Source organism: Artibeus jamaicensis, unplaced genomic scaffold (assembly GCF_021234435.1).
Source record: "Artibeus jamaicensis isolate MK-2021 breed Jamaican fruit bat unplaced genomic scaffold, CSHL_Jam_final contig_548, whole genome shotgun sequence".
NCBI lineage: Eukaryota > Metazoa > Chordata > Mammalia > Chiroptera > Phyllostomidae > Artibeus > Artibeus jamaicensis.
The window spans coordinates 11,131,403-11,154,702 of record NW_026521883.1 but is presented as its reverse complement, the minus strand read 5'-3'; the positions used below and the strand labels follow the sequence as shown (position 1 = coordinate 11,154,702).

The window sequence follows — 23,300 nt, the reverse complement described above, 5'->3', positions numbered from 1 at the left end:
TCTATGCTGATGGATCCCAGACCGTCACTGTGTGATCCGTTTCCTCCTGGTTTTCATTTGAAAGAGGAAGCAGTTCGAAAACAGGTTTTTCTCTGGCTTTAGAAGCACAGGAGACCAGCCAACTTTGAAATATTCTGTTGGTCTTAGGCAAGGTATGTAGGACCCAGTCCCTCCACGCTCGCAGCTGCCAGGAATTAGACACACACATGAAAAGAGATGAGCAGGAACAAGACAACCCCAGTGCCTTACTGATGGAGAACATTTCTTCTGTTCTTGGCTCTGCTAATGGAGACTTGGGTCCTGGGAAAAACACTGTCATTTTCAGTATTTGTGGAGACAAAGAACAGGACTTCTCCCAGCATGGGCTTCTCTCCCACCTTGCTGCGGCCCCTGGGGGCTTCAGTTCATTTGAGCCTACGTCGCACCAGGGAGTACATGGCAGGCGATGGGGAGGTAGCATGGGACATGGTTACAACCCCCAGAAAATAGACTCTGAGACTCTGAGATGTGCATGCAGGAGGCTGACTGGCGAATGCTCTCCAGAACCACACCTGTGAGGGAGCGAGGAAAGCAGGATAAACAGGAAGAGGGTGGACTGCGAGGCAGTCACGGAAGGACCTCAGGGATCCCTAGGGGAGCTCTGCCATGCGGCAGCTCCTCAGAGTTGTCCCTCTTCGGCCTTTATTGCCACCCCTCCCCCCGCACATACATATATAAACCAGGTCATTGGATACACACACACTTCCCAACAGGGGTGGAGAGGGATTCAGACAAGAGCCGCCAGCCACAGCATTCCCAGCAGCTGGGAAAGGAGTGCCTCAGTGGGTGCACCACACCAACTGTTACAGAGTGTAAGGTGTGTTTCAGACATTAAGGAGCTCACACTCCAGTTGGGGGAATAAGAACATGGACATCAACTATAGTACCAGCAGTAGATTATAAGTATCAGATGAATAGCACTGATCTTATGCTGTGTAGGTGTGTAGAGAAATGATAGAAAGCTAGAAGTGGAATTATGCATTATCGGACTCAACCTACTCAATTTACAAATGAGAATTCTTGGATGTTGAAAGTGAAGGGACACGGCCAAGGTCACGTATCTACTGTGGAGCCACATAGGTTTCCTGATCCCCATTTCAGTTCTCTTCTGTGAGATGCTCCCTTTGGAAGTGATTTTACTTTTGACAGGACTGATCTGTGTAATCTGAAATAGAACCAGGTATGGTAGTAAACAGAACTCCCCAAATAGGTCCAAATACATTTAGTCTTAATGTTAAAAACGGTCAGACAGGACATGGGACTCGAAAGATTCCCCTTCGCTGATGAGTAATTTCACGTTTCATCCCTTGTCCATCTGTTTGTGGCAATGTGGGAGGCCACCACCTCTTCTGAAGAACGGCCAGCCCGCTGTGCTCATTTTGTGGAAATGAGAAACCACCAGAGTCCAGACCAGACCACACTGGTGACATCCAGCCTCTGTCAAGTTTACTTGGTAAACCACAACTGCAGCCTACAGTAGTGCTCACTGTCCTCCAAATGTCATCATGATTTGCCAAGGGTCTCCTTTTCCTCTAGAAACTTCCAGCTCACTTTTGGGGAGTTAGTTCCTTAAACTTGTAGGGTACAGGGTTGGTGGGGGACAGAAAGGACGGCTTAGATAACACCAAACGGAGTCGATATTAAAGGTCTGAGTTCTTAGGAAAGTTTCAAGTTGTTCATTCCTTCAGGCATTCCTTTCATGGGTATTTGCTCAGCACCTACTTCGTACTAGGTATTATTGTAGGAATTGAGGACTTGAGGATGCGTGAAACATGATCCCTCAGGAACCAAGCCATCAGGACGCTTGATCTGGTGGACAAGAGATATGTGAAATATGAGTCCAGTGCAAGTGCTACGATTAGAGACATAATGGAGACGTCAGTGGCGGGTGGTGCTAGAGCTGACTGTGGTACAAAGAGTTCAGTCATTTTTTTTTGTCTGACTAACACATCGTTTGGCTGGAACCCGACTCACTGTGTTTACTGATTCAGGAAATTTATTGGGAACTTTCTATGTGCCTAGCACAGTGCTAGATCCTAGAAACACATCCGATTGAATGACCTGGCACTGTTCTCCTGAAAGTCCTTAGTATTGAAAAGTTTTCATTAAAACACCTATTGGTTTTGTCTTGCCTTGTTTTCTGAAGCATATTACATGAAGGGGGGACCCAAACGTCCCATTCATTCCATACCAGGTCCCATTTCAGGTCACTCCAGTAACAGAGCTTGGCTTCTTCCTGATCCCAGGTCCCTGCATCTCTTACTCAACTTCTCATCTGCCCTCTACCTCATCTGCCTGGGGGCCCTCTCCCAGTTCTTTGCTCGTGGGTCATTCTAGTGGTTCTTTTAGTCTTTTCTCACTGCCTTGGAATCTGAGTTCCTCAATACACCCTGGAAATAAATAAAGATATTTCACCTATTTCACCCTGGATGGCTGTTCCCCAGCCATCCTCCATGGCTTGGCCACAAGTTCCGGTCCCCTAGTCCATCCCAGGAGATGCCAGGCCCCTTCAGGGTCTCTGCCTATCTAGGTCTTTGCAAAGAGCATGAAGGTAGGATGAGTGGGCACGTGGACACACACACTTTTGACACTTTGGAGCTTTTCCCTTCTTAAGTAGCTCATCATCCAGCCTGAAGACCAATACAGGGGTAAACTTTTTGTGTGTGTGGCAAAATAGGAGTGAACTAGAATGAGGTTCCCTCCTTAATCCAGTGCTGAATGGGCTTGTTATGGTAGAGTCCCGAGGGAGGTAAATATTTTCAACCTCATGCACTGGTGGGCACTCCTCAATTTCCTTCCAATCTCTGAACTCTCAGGCCTCCCCTCCTAGGTTCTTGTTGGGCCACACACCCCTGCTGCTGTGTCCCTCAGTGCCCTCCATCCTCCAGAAAGTCTCCCTCCAGTAGTCTGTAATTGCCCAGTGCTCTTCACCCTCCTTCCTCCCTCACTTGCGTAGCATACATTGTCACTTCCACATGCATGCTGCCTTTGCCTCTTTGAGATGGGTCTATCAATGTCATTGGCATATTTTTTCAGCCATCATGGATCAAAACTCCTCCAGAACACAAAAAGTAGTCCAGAAAGGGGGCGGGCGTGGTGGAGTAAAAGCATGGACTGATGCTCATTGTCAGGAGGGTGTCCTCTTCGACTTGTGTGATGGGTATGGAGAAATGCACACGTCTGTGCAGTGTAGCCAATGGAATGTAAATGCGTCAGAAACAAATAGTGCTATAATGAACCATCTCTATGAGGCAATGTGCAGTGGGCATGAGTGCGAGGCTCAGAACCCTCAGCACTTATAATAGGGTTTGCCCAAACATGGTCTCTGGGATGATTTAAAGGAAGAGACTTTGTAAAGCTGGATCTCTTGGTGCAGAGCCTTGGCGTTTGAATGGGAAGCCTGGGGAGACCCGTTTGAAGGCCTGTGATCAATGAGAGGCACTCCTCCTTTTTGGGAAATGGGCAATGCTTAGAGAGCCTTTCAGCCACACAGTAGTTCTCTGCTTGGATTCATCTCTACAGTTCTGGAAATAGTTCTCCCTGAAGATGTTTTTCCAAAGAGGATTGTTTACATTTTTCTAATATCCTATGAAAATAATTCTATAATAAATTTCAGGTTGGGTAAGAATATTTCTTCAGTAGATATGGGTGGGCTTTATTGTGCAAATGGGAAAAAATTCCCAATAGATTTTATTTGGACTGTTAAATAACTGTTGAAGCCCCAGCCCCCCTGACAGTATCAACTGCTTTTTAAAAAATATATATTTTATTGATTATGCCATTACAGTTGTCCCATTTCCCCCCTTCATTCCCCTCCACCCTGCAGACCCGATCCCACCCATGTTACCCCCCTTTAGTTGATGTCCATGTGTCATAAGTTCTTTAGCTTCTACATTTCCCACACTACTTTTGCCCTCCCCCTGCCTATTTTCTCCCCACTGTCTATGCTGATTCTCTGTACCTTCTCCCCCCTTTTCCTCCTCCCACTCCCCTGTTGCTAATCCTCCGCGTGATCTCCATTTCTGTGCCCCTGCTCCTGCTCTAGCTGTCCGCTTGGTTTGCTTTTGTTTTAGGTGTGGTTGTTAATAACTGTGAGTTTGCTGTCCTTTCACTGTTCATCTTTTTTAACTTCTTTTTCTTAGATAAGTCCATTTAACATTTCATATAATAAGGGCTTGGTGATGATGAACTCCTTGAATTTGATCTTATCTGAGAAGCCCTTTATCTGCCCTTCCATTCTAAATGAAAGTTTTGCTGGATAGAGCAATCTTGGATGTAGGTCCTTGCCTTTCATGACTAGGAATACTTCTTTCCAGCCCCTTCTTGCCTGTAAGGTCTCTTTTAAGATATCAGCCAACAGTCTGATGGGAACTCCTTTGTAGGTGACTGTCCCCTTATCTCTTGCTGCTTCTAGAATTCTCTCCATTTTAATCTTGGGTAATATAACGATGATGTGCCTCAGTGTGTTCCTCCTTGGGTCCCACTTGTTTGGGACTCTCTGAGCTTCCTGGATTTTCTGGAAGTCTATTTCCTTTGCCAGAGTGGGGAAGTTCTTCTTGATTATTTGTTCAAATAAGTTTTCCACTTGTTGCTCTTCCTCTTCCCTTTCTGGTACACCTATAATTGGGATGTTGGAACTTTAAAGATGTGCTAGAGGTTCTTAAGCCTCTCATCATTTTTTTTTTTGAATTCTTGTTTCTTCATTTTGCTCTGTTTGGTTGTTTCTTTCTTCCTTCACTCCGTTGATTTGAGTCCCAGTTTCCTTCCCATCACTATTGGGTCCCTGTGCATTTTCCTTCATTTCACTTAGTGTAGCCTCAGTTTTTCATCTAATTTGCAACCAAAATCAACCAGTTCTGTGAGCATCCTGATCACCAGTGTTTTGAACTATTCATCTCATAGGTTGGTTATCTCTTGGCCACTTAAAAGTATTGGCTCTAGGGCTTTGATTTGTTCTTCTGATTGAGCCATTTTGGGTCAGGTTGAGCCTGTTTTGCACAAGGGGCAGAGCCTTAGGTGTTCACCAGGGTGGGGCAATCCAGGTTGCTGGGTTGTGACGCTGTATGTGGGGGCGGGGGCGGAGAGGAAACAATGGCGCAGTTCCACTCTCTCTTGGATTTCAGGCCCCTCTGCTGCTTCCCACAAGCAAATTGGGCCCTTCTGGTGCTGGTTCCCAAGTGGGTGGGCCTGTGTACGTTCTAGGACCCTGTAGGTCTCTCCAACGAACTCTCCTGTGAGGCTGGGAGTCTCTCCTGGCACCTTTTCAATGGGTGCTTTTAGGTTTTATTTCCCATCGCTGGGGCTTTGGGTTACACAGTCTGTCTCAATGCCCGTTTTTGCCTCATTTATATGTGTGGGAATGTGTCCCAGGTCTGGCAGCCACCGTCTTTTCCTGACACACTGCCTATCCTACAGCCTTGAACTCCACCCCTCTTACCACTTTGTTTGAATGGTTGTCAGACTTACATACAGTTCAATTTCCTGTCTGTTCTGGTTGTATTTTTGTTTCTAAATCTTTGTTGTCCTTAATTTTGGTTGTGTGAGGAGGCACAATGTTTCCACCTATGCCTCCATCTTGGCCAGAAGTCCCCAGTATCAGCTGCTTTTAAATAGACATAGACTTTTTAAACCTTAGAAAGCAAAGAAAACTTTTGAAACTATAGGTTTTCAGTTCATTTGAATGCAATTTAGAGGGACTTGGAGCCTTCTTAATGCTAATTCTTTTTAAAAATATTTTATTTATTTAAAAGGCGCAGGAAATAAGAAGGATTATTGGTAGGTACGAAATAGACAGGGGGAGGTTAAATATAGTATAGGAAATGTAGATGCCAAAGAACTTATATGTACGACCCATGGATATGAATTAAGCAGGGGGGAATGAGAGTGGGAGGGGGTGTACAGGGTAGAGGAGGAAAACAGGGGGGAAGTGGGACAACTGTAATTGCATAATCAATAAAATATTGATTTTATTAAAAATATTAAAATCCTGAATATTTTATTTATTTATTTTTAGAGAGAGGGGAAGGGAGAGAGAGAGAAACATCAATGTACTTTCATACACCCCCAAATGGGAACCTGACCTGCAACTCAGGCATTTGCCCTCACTGGGAATCAAACAGGTGAGAGCTGGTGACCTTTCAGTTTGCAGGCCATCACTCAATCCAGTGAGCCACACCAGCCAGGGATTAATGCTCATTCTTGCGATGATATATTTCCATGAGCTTTATTGTAAATATTTCAATTCAATGAATTCTAAGACCATGTGAACTTTTTCAGGGAAAGGAGGTATTTGTTACCAAGTATATTCTTTCATACACTAATGCAGAAACTAGAATATCCCTATTTTAAAGCCCTTAGTGAATCACTGAATCAGGTGAGAGTCATCAATGAATGAAACTACTTGGTAAAAGGCCGGTGGGAATCTGACAATTTTCAGATCAGGCTGCCACCTCCCGAGCTCGCTGGTCAATCTCAGCTGCACTGCACTGCGGACAACCTGACAGTACGTGGCCCCTGATGTGAAGCTATATGAGACAGGCAGCCCTGGCTAGGAAGTGTACTTGCCCAAAAGTTAATATGAGCCCGTGAGCCTGAAAGGTGAGCCTCATTAAGTTGACAGACCAACTTCCAGGTATAAGAAGTAAGGAAATAAAGGACCAAGTTAAACAGTGTCACAAAGGAGTAACAGATAGATCCACAGTACAGAACATTCTATAAGATGGTTGAGCAGTTTTCCTCAGGTGAGTTATGGAACGAAATAAGGATAGGCTACTGTAGATGTCTAGATGAAAAGAGACTTACAAAACACAGAAAACAAACCTGGCATTTTTAGACAATTAGAGAAATCTGAGTATAGACTGGGCAGTGGATGATACTAAGGAATTATTCATTTTATTGGGTGTGATAATGGCATTTGTGTTTATATAAAAAATGTCCATATGATTTAGAGAGAAGAATGCACTCAGCAAGTTCAGGGTGAGATGATACAATGTCTTTAAAATTTGCATACACAGTAAAGGATAGACAAAGCAAAGCTGTAACACCTTGACATTGTTGAGATTTGGTGATAATACTCGAGGTTGAATATAGCATTCTCTCTACTTTACTTACATGTTTAAATTTTTCAAAAAAAGCATATTAAAATAAAAATAACTCTACGTACAAAGAACAACAGAGGAAGCAAACAGCAGAACAGTATGTTACTATTTGGGGGAACAAGTGAACCTATGTGTTCACTTTAAAGACATAGGATATCCTGGAACAATATGCAAAACACTGGTAAAGTCATTGGCTCTGGAGAGAGGAACTGGGTGTGGGGACAGAGATGGAACGAAAACCATTCAAATAATTTTTCGAAGAGAAGATGGAGACAATACAAAAGGAGTGAAATTGGTTTTTACACACTTAGCCTTTGTGAGTTTGGTTTTTTTCTTTCAATATCTTCTTCATCTCTTGGTTGTAAATTGGGCATCTGTGGGCTGCATTTAACTGAAAGAGTTAATTTATCAAAGTGACAGTAGAAAGATTTATTTAATAAACATGTATTTGGTGCCTGCTGCGATGGGTGCTGGGTATTAAGGGACAAAGAATATGAGTTAGACACATCACCAAAATGATGGGGTTTAATATTGATTTACTAATGCTTAATGTTTTACTTTAGACATAAAAAGAAGGAGCCTCAGGATGACTTCTTTTGTTCTGACCATATTTCTGATTCATTAAGAAATCTATTTAGCTGTGCCAAGTGATATGGATAATAAAGAAAGAGAGATTCATCAGTCAGAGGTATGACTTAATCCTATTGAATGTAGAGAGTTCATGTACAGGTACTCTGGAGTAAGGGGAATCATTAAATAAAAGTTAGAATGGCAAAAGTGGAATAAGGGAGCTGAGTGATACTAAAATACCACTTTATTCCATTGATTATATAAAGAGCCCTGTTTTTTCACATGCATACATTAAACAAGATAAAACCCTTTAAATTCATAGGAAACTAAAATGATGTTTTTGCAAATAATCTTTCTGATGTTAGGGAAGATTAAATGTTATGCTCTTTTATTTCTATTTTATCTTTGGGTAGAAAAAAATAAGCTAATTGAGTTGGTGCTGAAGGTTTTGTTTTGCTTAAATCTTATTCAGATTGCACTGGGGAAATATTTAAAGAATAATGTCAAGAGCTGATGCACTACAAATCATCTGAATGGCTATTTTCTTCTTTTTCCTTTTCCACCTCTCCTCTAATTTTTACATGGTGCTATATCATGTCAACTTTACAGTCTTTGCAAAGGCAGTTCTAACAAATGCTGAAAATTCTGAGCTTGTCAGAATAAAGGTAGAATAATGTGATAATGCCCAAAGTTTGACAAATCTCAATCGAATCACATTTTAAGGCAAACAGAGGACAACCAAAACTTCCTAAACTGATGGAGCTCCAAAAGATGGTTCTGGCAGGGAGTAAAAATGTATTCAAATTGGAGAGGCAAATAATGTATGAGCCACTTCATCAGAACTCCTGTGTTGTAGTTGACCTCAAAGGTTCCAGGCCACCCAAAGACACAAGCGTTGGGCTGCTTTGGGCAACAGAATGTAAAACTGTGAGAAATAGGGAACTCAAAAGTTAAAGATTTTAGCCTCAGTTGATAGGCTTAAGTGAAGAAAACATTTGGAAAAATGTTATTCTAGGAACTGGGATGTATGACTTAATCTGACTCCAGGAGGTGCACAAACCATTCAATCTTTGTGCCCAGAGAGTCTGCAAAGATGGAGGAGGTCTCTGAGCCATTGTGTTGCATGGAGCAAATGCAGATCAAGAGCTGTTGATCAACGGATAAAGAAGTACCAGGAAAATTGCTGCCAGACTGCAACTGTCATCTGATTAACCTTTTTTCCCAAACCCCTTATCTCTTTCTTCTCCTCATAAAAAGGTCAGCTTGAGATAAGATGTGAGGACTTTTTTTTGAGGTTACATAACCCACTGTCTTGTCAGACTGCCAGTAACTGAATCAAGTGCCCATAAAGATTCAGTCCTTGTCTCTACTTACTGATTCTGGTAGTGACAGGCAGCTTGGATGCTGACTTTTCTAGTTTCACAAGCACCACAGGAAGAAACTTTTTTTTGGAGAGGTGTTTTTTTAAACTTCTGAAGCTTATAACTCTGAGGGAAATTACTAGATGAAAGGAGACCTCTAAAGACCTCTTACCAACAGAATCCATTTAAATTTCTGGTATGGCCTCCCTAATCTTTCCAACCTGTCTGAAAGGCAAGTGCTGTAATTTATTCAGTGGATTCTTCACATCTGGGAAGGAGAGTGTTTTGTTTGTAATGAGTTCTGCCACCAACCCAATACATATTTTTTAAGTTGACTAAAAGTAACAGGCAAGTAACAATTGTGCTGGATTTATTTATTTTGTCTTTGATGTAGACCAAAAGTCCCTATTGACCTCTCTGAGGTTGTATTAAATATATCCATGTAATTTCTATTAACATTTACTATATTTCATTTCATCATAATTAACTATGTAATAAAGATGATTTAGATATAATCTAATCGTCTTATTTATTTAGGGCAAATCTATTCCATTAGAGAGAGGTTTAGAATGATATTTCCTACATGACATAAATATAATTTAATTACTTAATTTATGTATAGAAAGAGGGGATGTGAGAGAGAAACTCTGGCTGGTTGCCTCCTATATGTGCCCCAACTGGGGACGGAACCAGCAACCTAGGCATGTGCCTGGGCCAGAATTGAACCAGCCACCTTTCTCTTTGTGGAATGAAGCCCAACTAACTCAGCCACGTCGGTCAGTGCTAAATATATTAGTCTTAGATGAAAGTTGCTCCTATGCCTAAACAAATTGTTTTATAAAAGAGTTATTTTGCACCTATAAATAAATACATCTCTAGAACCAAAGAAACCAATCTTATTCAACATATTTTAGTTATAAAAGGGCATTCACTATAACCCCAGATTTAAAAAGGTTTTTTTTAAAGTATTCTACAATATCTTGGTATTATAGAACAATATCTTGGTTCAAAAGTCTTCCTATAATATCTTGGTATTATAGAACATTTAAGAAAAACATGTTTATCTCTTCACTCTGAAAATGGCAAATCACTAAATAAACTTAAAAGTTACATATTTAATGAGTTTTGATGATCCACAGTAAAAATATTTTAGAAATGTTTTTAACCACAGTATAATAACCCCTTCTCAAATCAGTGAGCAAATATGACCAACAGAGAAACATCCTGCCTCACATGCTGTTTATATTAACCATTTGATTTGGATTAAATATGAATCCAATTTAACATAATTATTGATATTCTTCTAGACTGAATGTTTTTTCAATGACATTTAAAGAACCTTCCATAGTGTGTTTTATATACCATAGGAAAAGAAAAGGTAATCTTGAGAATGTCCTGTGCTGGGTACAATAATAGCAATCATTTCCTGACTTCATGTGAGCAATTTCCGCTTAAAAAGACATTTAAATCTGCATCTATCACTCCATCCTGACTAGTGAGGAATGAGGCGAGGCCCCATGCTTAGAGATAGCTAAAAACTAAAATATATTCATCTTTGCAAAATGTCAAGTATCTGTGTTTCAAATAAAATGAAAGTAACTTAATTACATGCTATACTGAAACTAAGATATATTCCCTCTATAATTATTAGTTAGTATTTTCTTCTAGAACTTGTAATTAGGAAAGACATGCAGAGGTTTCTGTAAACCTAAAGATGTCGAATGGTAACAGAAGCCCAATTATCTTATTTTCATGTTGGTTCTGAATACAGGCAATTTTTAGAAAATGTGGTTCCCACATCCACTTTGCTCCAGGGAATGGATACAATTTTGAAAAGGGAATGTCTTAAACTGTTGGTGTTTTATGTTAAAGAATCACTTGAAGATAGCCTAACATAACACAGTATGATCTTATAAACAAAAGTGGAACAAATATTTGGTGGAATTTCTTTTTCTCTTCCACATGGATACAGTTGCGTTTGCTCAGGTGTGTACATATGCACGCAGGGAACCAGGAGGTTAAGGCCAACAGTACAGTGTGGGGAGGGGAGCAATTTCTTATCTTCTGACTCTTTAGCACCAATCACCATCTGGTTTGGTATTTATAGCTCTCCCTTGTGAAAAAAAAATGGGCTTTAGTTCTAGATGTATTCATATGTGACTTAGAAGATTATCTGTTTGTTTTACTTCCCCAACTGCTGCACTCTTCATTCACACAAAGTGTGTATTGTTTTCAGGTCCTAATGATCTGCTGGGCAGGAAGTGGGACAATATAAAGCCTTGGTAAACTGATTAGATGGAATGAGTTTTACCTCAGGTCCTGGATAATCTAAAATAAATTGCCACCATGTTTTCCTCTGCTGGGTGGAGACAAAGCCCAAGAATGTGAACTTGTTAAAAGAAGTCAGATTTTTTGGTGGTGCCCAATGAACTATGGTCACTTCATCATACAGAGATGATGAATAGCCAGTTCTAAATTTAGAAACACTCTAACTGTCTTCTCAGGCCTAGGGGAGGAGTCTCAATTTCAGAGCACTTATTATATAGGTTACTGGTAACATCAATTTTACTCATATTGAGGAAATTGTTGAAAAATATACTGCTAGGGGATAGAATAGTTAAGAATGGGTTTTTCTAAAGAAATAGTAAATGGCTTTGAGGTCACAAGAGGTTACAGAAACTGAGGTATGATAAAAATAAGTGAAATGTCCAAAGGTGGTTAGATGTCAGGACTAAAGCAGAGTTCTAGGATTAATGTTCTTTCTTGCAGTATGACTGATCTCAGAGGAATAAAAAGTATTGCTAATTAGATTAGTCATTCATCAATATTCAGAGACCTGCAACTCGCTGCTCTGTATGTCTTAGGATTTGGCTCCTAGTTTGAAGAGTGAAATTATTTGGTTAAACCAATGTTATACCCTACAAGCTCTTAGCATCCCAGGATTATGCTGACAGTCTAATAGGAGAAAGAACTTTTCAAGTATCTTAGGAACTAGCCAAGTGGACAAGGAACAAATATGTTATTTTCATTAAATAAATATTCATTGAGCACCCACGGTGTGCCAGGCCTTCCTGTAGGCAGGGAAGTGTAGGTGTGGCCCTTGCCCTCCTGGAGCTTTCCTTCCAACACTCAACAGCATCTCGGTGGCAGGCAGTGGAAGATCATGGGGATATTGTGAGACTGGTAAGTGAAGGGATGGGCAACCATGAAATCCAGGTTGGGGAAAAAGAACTGATTCGAAGATGCTTGATGGGAAGCTGTGTGAAGCCAGGACTATGTCGAAGGGAAAGATGATTTTTGTTGAGAACAATTTTTGTTTTGATGAGCTTCTTTTGATGTGGACCTGGCCTGTGAACTATCATTGCTCCTTGTCAGTAAACAGAGGGACAATTTAGGTGGCATTTCTTTAATGAGATTATCTCAAAGAAATCAATAGTCATTTACTTTCTAACCATCCCCTGAGGTGGCTCGCCACCACCACCAGTTATTCTGTTAGACTGGTGAATGTTTATTTTTAAATTTAAATCATTTTTTTGTTTTTCAATTGTAGTTGACATACAATATTATACTAGTTTCAGGTGTACACCCTAGTGATTAGCTATTATATAACTTACTAAGTGATCATCCTGATAGGCCAAGTACTTGTCTGTAGAGTCGAAAATGTTTAAAAACCTGTGGTGAGCAGAAACATTTTACTTGTGCAATTAAAAAGCTTATCCCCTGAAACTTTTAGGACTTTATCAAGTTGCCAATTGATTGATTTTCTGACTGTGCTTTATGATTTATAAAGTTTATTCTGTACTATAAGTTATAGAAGAGGAATTCTAAGGCTATTCAGATCACTGCAGTCATAATAAAATCAAGTTCACCAGTGGGGACAAAGACATGCTATTGTTCTTACAGAATGTCCAGCCTTATCCAGTGCCGCAATGGACTTCTTCAAGATAGTTTCAATTTACAAAATCAACTCCCCAAGTTATAGCAACAGCAGTTTCATGCTCTGATGAACACACACACACACATACAACTGTACTAGTTTCATTTATGAGTAACTGAAGAGACTTGCTATTTCTTAGGAAGAAGGGTCTATTATGGGCATTTTGTACTAGGAATAAGGGGAGGAAAACCAGGCTTTTTCTTACTTAAAAACTTATCAAAATAATGTTTCTTACAGAAAAATCAGTAGCTAGAACTAAGCAGAAAAATAAAATCACACACAATTCCACCAATCACGGAGAGACCTAGTTAACGTCCAGGTGCTTACATGTTCACTCTTTTCTGCCTTTCCCCATACATCAGTATTGAAAACTGGGGTCATATGGTACATAGTGTATTGTTATTTGACTCCTTTTCTGCTTAATCACCTTCACATAGTTTCATGTCGTGCTGCGACACTTCCTGATGACGGGGTAAATTTAATAAGTATATAAATGACTTTATGCAAGGGCACGGTAGAGAGAGCATTTTTTATCTCATGAGTTTAATAGAATACATCCCCCACCCGTAAAGCCTTAGGTTCTCGAAATGAACCTAAGCGACGCCTGACCGGCAGCGTTTCAGGGTCTGCGGTGTGCAACACGTGCACAGTCCTGCTCCAAGTTCCCGCCAACGGAATCGCAGCGGAACCTCAGGGTCCGCCGAGGTCTTCCTGCTGGAACTGCCCCCCGCTCTCCACCGGGCCGAACCGAGGGCGGGCGAGGCGCTCTGCAGACCCAGGGGCCCCACTCCGAAAGATGCTGCGCCTCCCCCACCCCAACCGAACCCCTTCACACAGCAGAGCTCGCACTCAGGGCAGCCGGGGTCACCCGGCGCCCCCTTCTTCCTGCAGCTTACAGGCCGGCGTGCCGCCCTCCCCGGCGGATCCTCCCAGCACCCGGCCGCCGGAGGGAGACCCAGGAGGGGTTCGCGGGCGCCGGCACCGGCCCAGCCTCACTGCCGTGCCGAGCGGCGGCCGGACTGGAGCCACCGGGGCCGCGCCGTCCCCGAGTGATGACGCGCTTCCTGCCCTCCCTGCGCTCGCGGGCCGTGCGCTCGCGCTCGCCCTCGGCTCTTGTTCCGCGCCCAGAGTCAGCGGCGGCGGCAGTGTCTGAAGCGGCTGCGGCTGCGGGAGCGGAGCGGTCGCCGGGCGCGCGGGGGGGACGCCGGCTGCACTCCCGGGCAAGCGCTCTGCAATGAGACAGTAAATGCATCCCCCGGTAAGGCGCACGGCTCACTCGGGTTTTCCTCCTACTCCAGCTGCATGCACGTTGCATGAATTTCTCGTGTCTTTTCCCTCCCTACAGAAGGAAAATGTGGGTGGTTTTTTCCTTTTGCATCGCGTGAGTGATGCCAATGCAGGAGAAAAAACGCGCAAAGCTCCCAGATTTGATGTTCCAGGAAGGCTTTCTGCAGGAAAATAAAAATAAAATAAAATAAATGCACCTGTCTATTGCACATGTATGTTTCACTGCACTCGACCCAGGCGCAGCGGTTTGCAAACAGCCTCACAGCCGGCGCCCGAGAGCCGATTCCTGACCGTGGGCAGCCGGTCCCCTCCGGAGCTCCCGCTGGGTTTCCGGTAACTAGGCTTTGAAGAGCGGCCTCGCCTGTTTGGAGTGTCCCCTCGGCCCCGGCCGGGCCCCCGCGCCAGGAGAGTTGGCGCGGGGGGAGCGGCTTCATTCCAGCACTGTCCGCCCTGACTCCAGCGCCACTTTGCAAACAAGTCTCCGGCCGAGGCTCCGAGCAAAGACAGCCCGCTGGTGCCGAGCCCCTTCCCCAATCCCGGACTCTCATACCTGCCTAGTCCACGACTCCCCCTTACTTGGCAATTTCGCCACCAGCAAACTGCTGGCCGCTGAGGGACGCGGGTAGCGCCTGACCGAGAGAGAGCAGGATTTGGATTTAGTGCCGCTGAATTCGGATGCAGTGTCGCACTGGACTAGCGGCGCGCTCTCCTTCTCTGGCCTCACGAGCTGAAATTTCGCGTCCACCGGGAGCCAGGGGTCCTGGAGACTGGCATTTCGAGATTCCCTGAGGGGACCGAGGAACGATGTTCGAGGGCGCCATATTTTCAGTGGGTCTTGCCTGCGGAGGGGAGGGGGCGAACAGTTTCTGGGCCCAGGAGATAGCGCGGCGCCCCCGCACGAGAAGCACAAGCGGCTTTCTGCGGGAAAGTTTGGCACCGAGGCCGGCGCGGAGGCGGCCGCGCAGAAAGAGCTCAGCGGCTGTCCCCGCAAGGGCGCGCGGGCTGCAGCGCGTCGCCAGGCCGGCTTGGGTTGAGGGCCCGAGTCACCGTCAGGGACTGCGCGCTCGGTTAGCCCCCTTCCCCTGTCCTACCCAGAAGCGGCGTTTGGGCTCGTTTGGGCTCGGAGGCTCAGGGAACACGCCCCTCTGCCAGCCGCCCCAGCTGCAGGGCGCTTCGCTGAGCGCGGGAGCAGTGCGCTTGGAGGCGTCCCCTGGCCGGGCGCGGGGTGCAGAGCTTTTCCCCGGCGCCTGGTGGTTCGCCGGGGCTCCCCGCAGGCGCGCGACCTTACTCCCTGCGGGAGAAGAGACGACCCAGTTCGCGGTTCAGGGCCGAGGGCCTCCTTTTTGGTCGCCCCCGGGCCGCAGACCAGCCTGAGCCTCCTATACCGCCTCCTTGGCTGGGGCGACGACAGCAGCAGCGCCCGCGGCTGCGTGCTCTGCTGTCGCCGCGCTGCCAGCTGGTGCTGGCGAGGTAAGAGGGGCGGTTCCAGAAGTTGGGTGTTCGGGCGGTGAGTCGGGCAACTTGGGTTTTTGCTGCCGGCGAAGAGCCGAGGTAACTTGAAGAAGGGAGTTGATTCAGAATCCCTGTGTCGTCTGGTGAAACCTCACCTCTGGTTATTTCCAGAAGGCGAGGGAGGAATGAGCTGAGGTGTTGGCGTTGTTCAAGACACAGCTAAAGACAGGAGGGTAGTGTTGAGGCCCCAGAGAAATGGACCCTCGAACTGCAAGCACCCTGATGCTCTAAGTATCACTTTGGGGTCTGCTAGCACCTGGGTGTGCTGAGTTGGGGCATTGGTCAGATTGCGCGCTGTCGTCCCTTCTCCAAGTCGTCAGCCTTGGAGTTGGCGACTTCTTAGGAGTGACTGACAGGGGAATCTTCACATTTGAAATAGATTGTGGTTTTTGCGAAGGGGCAGGGGAAGGGCGTGTTTGCTGACCTTCAATCACTGAATGCAGGAACATGCCAGTCTTTCTCCTTGGCTTCTTACTGAAATGATGCTGTAGTATTTGAGGGCATGTCAGCACTTTGGGGCTTCATCACGGGAGAGGCTTCAGGGGAACCACAGAAACGGGGACTGCGCGTGGAGGGAGGGAGGGAAAGCTTTTATCTCCGAGAGGTGCCCTGTGATGTCAGGGGTTACACGGCTCCTCTCTTGCCCGCTTCATCAAATGCCTTCACTGTGAATGTCAGCCATTCTTCTTTGATTGCTGATTTGGGATATCTATTAAAAACAAAAAAACAAACAAACAAACAAAAAAAAAAAAACAAGGGGCCCTGGCCCTGTCAAGTGGCCATGAGAGAGAAGGAATATCTGCTCGGGTACTATTTTTTTTTCATTGAGCCCTAGAATTGTGGAAAACACCCAGAGCCCAAGGTACATTTATCTAAAATTAGCATTAATATACTGCACTAATTTAGGAGAGAAATCACTTAGAGAGTGCGTCCATCCATTATGCCAAGGCCCCTCCTGAATCGCAGAAGCACAGGGCCCCTTGTGTTGGGGACGTCACTGGTTTTCCTCCGCCTGTGCATCCCTCTTTGGGGCATTGGTGTTGTGTCCACCTCTACAGGGAAGGCGCACTTGTTTATTTGACCCGGTTGAATGAATACTGGGCACATTCTTTACAAGGCATAGGCGTATGTGTGTCTTTCTGAATTCACCTAGTGCTAACTCTGCTTGTTCGGGTTTTTGTTTTTTTTTCCTTAAGAGCTCTTCCCTAGAGTATTTGAAGTGAAATCATGTTTTACAAAGAGGTGCATGCGCGCATGCGCGCGCGCGTGTATTACTTTCCAGCCCAGTTTATGTCTTTTATATCTCCAAACTACACGGATCCCCCTACTCCTCCACTCCTCCCTGCCAGTGTATCCTTAGTTCCCAGGAGCAGGGAAAGATGGTTACAGGTGGCGAACAATCTAAATTTGTAACAGCTGTGCTAAAAAACTCCACACCTACAGATATGTTTACTTAGCATTATGCATCATTAAACACCTACAAGCCATTTTTAATGCATATGTTAAACATTATGCAATAAAAATTAACTCTAAAAAGGGAAAGTTTACTCAGTAAAGCTGAAATAAAGTTTTACTGTAAACCTTTTAATCTTCATTCCCAAGTTTTCTACCATGAATTTAGCTATTAAAATTTTTAAATTCAATTCGTTTAAGCTAAAAAAATAGTTCACCCATATCCCACCCCACCCCAACCTCTTGCAAGTACCGATTTATTCTCTGTATCTTTGAACTTTTAAAAAAATTCACATGTAAGGAAAAAAATCACATAGTATTTGCTTTTCTCTGTTTGATTGACTTTTAATTGAGGACCTTCCACGTTGTGATGAATGGCAGGATTTCTTTCAGGGCTGAATAATATCCCATTGTGTACAGAATGGGCAGACGTAGGTTTACAGTTGTGAGCACACGAAACACAGCTTAATTTTTTTTAATTTTACTTATTTTTAGAGTGAGTAGAAGGGAGGGAGAAAACATCGATGTTAGAGAAACATCCCTCGGTTGCCTCCTGAATGCTCCCTGGCCAGGAGACCAAACCACACCCCAGGCATGTGCCCTGACCGGTAATTGAACTGGTGACCCTTTGCTTTGTAGAACGATGCCCAACCAACTAAGCCACAGAGTTTATTCTTATATTATTATTTATTTGTTAATTATTTATTATTACTATTAACCTACTCCCCCCCATATATGTACCACAATTTCACATATATAATTTCTGACGACAGCTGAAATACAATATCACACCAGTTTCAGGTAAACAGCATAGCGACCAGACAGATACATGACTTTTGAATGATAACATTGGCACGTCTTGCGTGCATCTGACACTACACACGGCCATCACAGCACTCCTGACAGTACCCCCCATGCTGTGCTTCACAGCCCCATGACTGGCGACTTGACATCTCAGCCCCTTCCCCTTCCTGACCTGATCTCCCAAGCCCCTTCCTTCTGGCAACCATCAAAAAATATTCTCTGTGTCTGTGAGTTTGTTTCCGTTTGTATATTTTGTTCTTTAAATTCCATGTAGAAGTGAAGTCATATAGCATTTGATTTTCTCTGACCCATTTCACTTAGCATAATACCCTCTAGGTCCATCCATGTTGTTGCAAATGTCAAGATTTCATTCTTTTTTTACGGCTGAGCGATATTTCACTGTATGTAGGTGTTGCATCCAAGTAACTGGATATCCAAGTTGTTCCCATGCCTTGGCCTTTGCAAATGGTGCTACGGTGAACATAGTGGGGCATATGTCTTTTTGAATTAGTGTTTAGTGTTTCTTCAGATAAGTGCCCAGAAGTGCTTTGTCATATGGTAGTTCTATTTTCAACTCCATAGAGTGAGGAACTCCTATTTGGGGAACCTCCATACTGTTCTCCATGGTGGCCACACCAAGTCACAATCCCACCAGCAGCGTCAGAGGGCTCCCCCCTACATCCTCACCGACACTTGTTGTCTGTTATTTACTGACGATGGCCACTCTGCAGGTGTGCAGTGACATCCCACCTTGGTTTTGACTTGCACCTCCCTGATGACCAACGATGTTGAGCATATGTTCATGTGTCACATGACCATCTGCTCGTCTTCTCTGGGAAAATGTCCATCCAGGTCCTTCTGCCCCTGCTGCAATAGGACGGTTTGTTTTGGGGTGTTAATTGTATCAGTTCTTTATATGTTTTGGATATTAACCCCATATCAGATACATTATTGGCGAATATCTTTTCTCACTCAGTCTTTTTGTTTTATTATTTCTTTTGCTGTACAAAAAATTTCTTTGTAAAGAATTTTATTTTTAAGTCCTCACTTGAGGATACATTTTAAAAATTGATTTTAGAGAAAGGAAGGGAAGGAGAGAGAAGGAGAAAGAGAACCGTAAGAAAGAGAACCGTAGGTGTGGGAGAGAAACATTGATTGGTTTCTCTCATTCATGCCCGTACTGGGTGGGGGCTGAACCCTCAACCTTTTTGTTGTATGGGATGGTGCTCCAACCCACTGAGCCACCTGGCCAGGACTGTGCAAAGGTTTTTAGTTTGATATAGTTACATTTGTTTCCTTTTTCCCCTTGCCTGAGGAGACACATCCAAAAAAATATTACTGAGAGCAACATCAAAGACTCCCCTGCCCGTGTTTTCTTCCAGGAGTTTTATTGCCGGGGATCCTACATGCAAGTCTTTAATCCGTCTTGACTTTACTCATGTATATGGTGCAAGGAAGTGATCCAGCTTTACTCCTCTGCGTTTGTCCGTCCAGTTTTCCTGACAGCATTTATTGAAGAGACTGTCTTTACCCCACTGTATATTTCTGCCTGCTCTATCATAGATTAACCGTACATGTGTAGGTTCATTTCTGAGTTCTCTATTCTGTCCTCTTGATCCGTGTGTCTGTCTACATGCCTGTACTGTGCTGCCCCAACCACTGCAGCCCTGCAGTACAGTTTGACATCAGGCAGAGTGACACCTCCAACTCTGTTCTTTCCTCCCAAGATTGCTACAGCTGTTCAGGGACTTCTGGGGCTCCCTAGAAACCTGGGGTTGTTTTAGTTCCATGAAAAATGTTGTTGGTGTCTGAACAGGGATTGCACTGGACCTGTAGATTGCCCTGGGCAGCACGGATGCTTCAGCAGTGCTAATTATGGGCATGGTACATCACTCTACTTATCTGTATCTTCTTCAATTTCTATCTGCAACATCCTATAGTTTTCCAAGTTATAGGTCTTTTACCTCCTTGGTTAAATGTATTCCTAGGTATTTTATGTTTTTGATGAAATTGTAAATGGGGTTGTTTTCTCAATTTCTCTCTCTGACAGTTCTCTATTAGTGTGTAAAAATGCAACTGATCTCTGATCATTAATTTTGTACCTTGTTACTTTACTCAATTCATTCATCAGTTCTAATAGTTTTTTTGGTAGAGTCTTTAGGGTTCTCTCTGTGTATCATACCATCAGCAAACAATGACAGTTCCACTTCTTGCATGCCAATTTGGGTGCCATTTTTTTTCTTGACTGATTGCTGTGGCTAGAACTTCCAATACTATGTTGAATGAATATACGTGGTGAAAGTAAACATCTTTGTCTTGTTCCTCATTCTCAGTTGTGAAAAGCTAAAAGTATTGAGTATGATGTTAGCTGTGGGCTTATCATATATGACTTTCATTATGTTGAGGTACAGTCCCTCTATACCTGCCTTGTTGAGAGGTTTTTTTTCATCATAAATGGATGTCAAATTTTGTCAGCTGCCTTTTTTTTGCATCTGTCAAGATGATCATATGATTTTTTTATTCTTCTTTTTCTTAATGTGGTGTATCACATTGACTTACTTGTGGACATTGAACCATTCTGTATCCCTAGAGTAAATCCTAGTCGATCATGGCATACGACCCTTTTAGTGTATTGTTGAATTCAGTTTGCTAATATTTTGTTGAGGATTTTTGCCTCTATGTCCATCAAGGTAATGCTGGCCTCATAAAATGTGTTCGGAAAAATTCGGGAAGGTTTAGTATAATTCTCCTTTTAATGTTTGGTAGAATTTACCAGTGAAGCCATTTGGTCCTAGACTTTTGGTTTTGGGAGTTTTTTTGATGACTACTTCAATCTTTTTGCTAGTAATCAATCTGTTCAGATTTCCTATTTCATTGTGATTCAATCTTGATAGGTTGTATGTTTCTAGGAATTGATACATTTCTTCTAGGTTGTCCAGTTTGTTGGTATGCAGTTGTTCATAGTGGTCTCTTATGATCCTTTGTAACAGAGATGTTATAATTGGTATCAATTTTTTTCATGCCTTTCTTAACAAAGTGTTATAAATTATGCTTTGTTGCCTCTTGCCTGACTGTTATAACTTCATGGCTTGATCAAAGTTCCTGCATTTGTTTTTGTTAAGATTTTGTAACTTCAAAAGGTTAGAAAGTGCCTGTGCATTTTGGAGACTAGCCCGTCAGTTTACCGGGCTGTGTGGTGTGTGGGTCATCATGGTGCAGCAATGCCCAGGCTCTTGAGACAGGGTCTACAACGTGCGATTTGTGACATTATTGCTCCAGAACTTTTGAGTCATAATATTTGCTTGGAGATTTGGGGTGGTGTTTGGCCAATACAGGAAATACCAAAAAAAAAATGTTAAATAATTCAGAGTTATTTTTATTGGTTACAAAAAAAATGTTAAGGACAAGAAGGAAAACTTAATAAGCAGGGCCAGAATTACAGTTTAACGTACCCTACTGGTGCCTTTTTAATTATAGTACTTTCCCCCAGAACTTTTTCATCGTATTACTTTTATACTTAATGAGGAGACTAGTTAAAACATAAGTCAAACAGAACTATTACAAATAATGGGGGTAAATGATGGGTATAACCAGATGTTTTGCCTCAAGTTAAAAGAGTTAAGAAATCTGAACTCTGTCAAACTTGCCCTGCAGGCCCTCCTGAAAGGTTTAAAAAAAATCTTGGAGGGGATTGGAGATAAGAAAATGAAAAAAGACACAAAATGCTTAAAGAAGGCTTCTCCTGTCCATTGACCATCCTAGCATCGCTGGGCTTGGCGGCAGGTGCTGTCTGAATGGCGACTGGTGGACAAGCCTGGGAACAAAATGTTTGGGTTGGGAGGGCCTTTAGTATGTGTCAGTGTGAGCTGTGAATTAACACTGGGCTCCTTTGCCTCCCATCCCACAGTGGATTTTCAGAATCAGTGCCAGCACTAGGGTTTTGTTTTTCTCTTAACTAATAACTTAATTTCAGCCAAAGTGATGCTGTTCTGAATATGTAGAGCAAGTAATGAATATTTATATTTCCTCTTTAGTCATCTAGCTGCAGCCTTAACAAACTTCTCCATGTCAGCTATTCACTTGCTCAGCGGTTGTTTTTGAGGGCTTACCATGTACTTGATGCTGAGAAGGCATTCCCTGCCCCAGCCCCACACACTGAGTGTTTAGGAGGCGGCAGTCTCTGTGCTTTATGTATCTAATAGATTGGGTGTGTGCAGGGTGGGGTGGGTGTGTGATTAAATAGCACATGAAGGGCAGCACCACAGAGAGATGAGCAGAGGATGTAAAAGGGCAGTTTCTGAGAGAAGAGATGCTGATGGTCTGTAAGTGTGAACAGATTCTCAACGTCTGTAATGGTCGGGGAGATGCAAATTAAAAACCAGACAGACAGTCATGTTTTCTGTACATCCAGTTGATTCACATTTTTAAAAGGTTGGTAGCATCCTCTGTTGGATGTGTCGGGGGCAACTCTCTGACTCTTGGTGGGAATATGAATCGCCGCAGACTTTAAGGGAAACGGTTTCCGTGAAAGTTTGGAGCGCACACGCCCTATGACCCAGCAGTCCCATGTCTGGAGTCCCATCTTACAGAAGTAAAAGGCATCAGTATGTAAGGACCTGTGTGTGAGGGTGTTTGTTGTAGGATCATTAGATAAATAAACTAGAAGCAACATGAATATCTATCAGTGGAATGAATAAAATAGAGTATACATGTATACCCATATATGGATTACTTTGTGAAGAATGTTCATGATATACTAAATGTAAATAAAATCAAATTGCAGAATATCATATGTAGTATGATTCTATTTTTTTTTAATTACTGATTGATTTGAGGAGTTGGGGTCAACATCGATGTGTTGTTCCACTTATTTGTGTATTTAGTGGCTGATTTTTGTATGTGTCCTGACCCAGGGTTGAACCCACGACCTTGGTATATTGGGGCAGTGCTCTAAGCAAGTGAACTCCCAGGCCAGGACTCTTTCTGAATTTAAAAAGAAGCAGCCCTAGGCCTATGACCTTGGAGAAAGATGTGGAAGGACAAGGCAACACTTAATATTGTTTAAAAGTAGCAGTGGGGAGCAGAGGTGATGAACTTGCTCCACATACACCTTGAATGGTTTGTGTGCTCAAATATACCATCTTTTCTGTATGAAAATACTTTAAAAAATATTATTTGGTTAATGAACAGTAACTCATCTGGAACCGTTTTCGAAACAGAAGCTGGGCGATACCACACTTG

The 23,300-nt window shown here is 43.3% G+C and overlaps 2 protein-coding genes across 5 annotated transcripts in view; one reads left to right on the top strand and one right to left on the bottom strand.

Annotated features, from left to right (window-relative positions):
* Positions 1 to 13,466: 13,466 nt before the first annotated feature.
* Positions 13,467 to 23,300, bottom strand: part of LOC119053441 (translation initiation factor IF-2-like) — a 54,068-nt gene continuing 44,234 nt past the window's right edge. Inside the window, exons 2-4 of the mRNA XM_053670136.1 lie at positions 15,677 to 15,823; positions 14,868 to 15,378; positions 13,467 to 14,233 (exon numbers count right to left, since the gene is read on the bottom strand). Coding sequence (XP_053526111.1) covers positions 13,869 to 14,233; positions 14,868 to 15,378; positions 15,677 to 15,823 — 1,023 coding nt within the window. The 3' untranslated portion in view covers positions 13,467 to 13,868. The remainder of the gene's footprint in view (positions 14,234 to 14,867; positions 15,379 to 15,676; positions 15,824 to 23,300) is intronic.
* TLN2 (talin 2) overlaps positions 14,163 to 23,300 on the top strand; it is a 409,343-nt gene continuing 400,205 nt past the window's right edge. For 3 of the 4 annotated variants that reach the window (XM_053670053.1, XM_037151006.2, XM_053670051.1), the window contains exon 1: positions 14,163 to 14,262. The gene's annotated coding sequence lies outside the window, so the exon portion shown is untranslated. Of the gene's footprint in view, positions 14,263 to 15,741; positions 15,762 to 23,300 lie in introns of those variants that run through there. The other variant, XM_053670049.1, reaches the window with a different exon arrangement.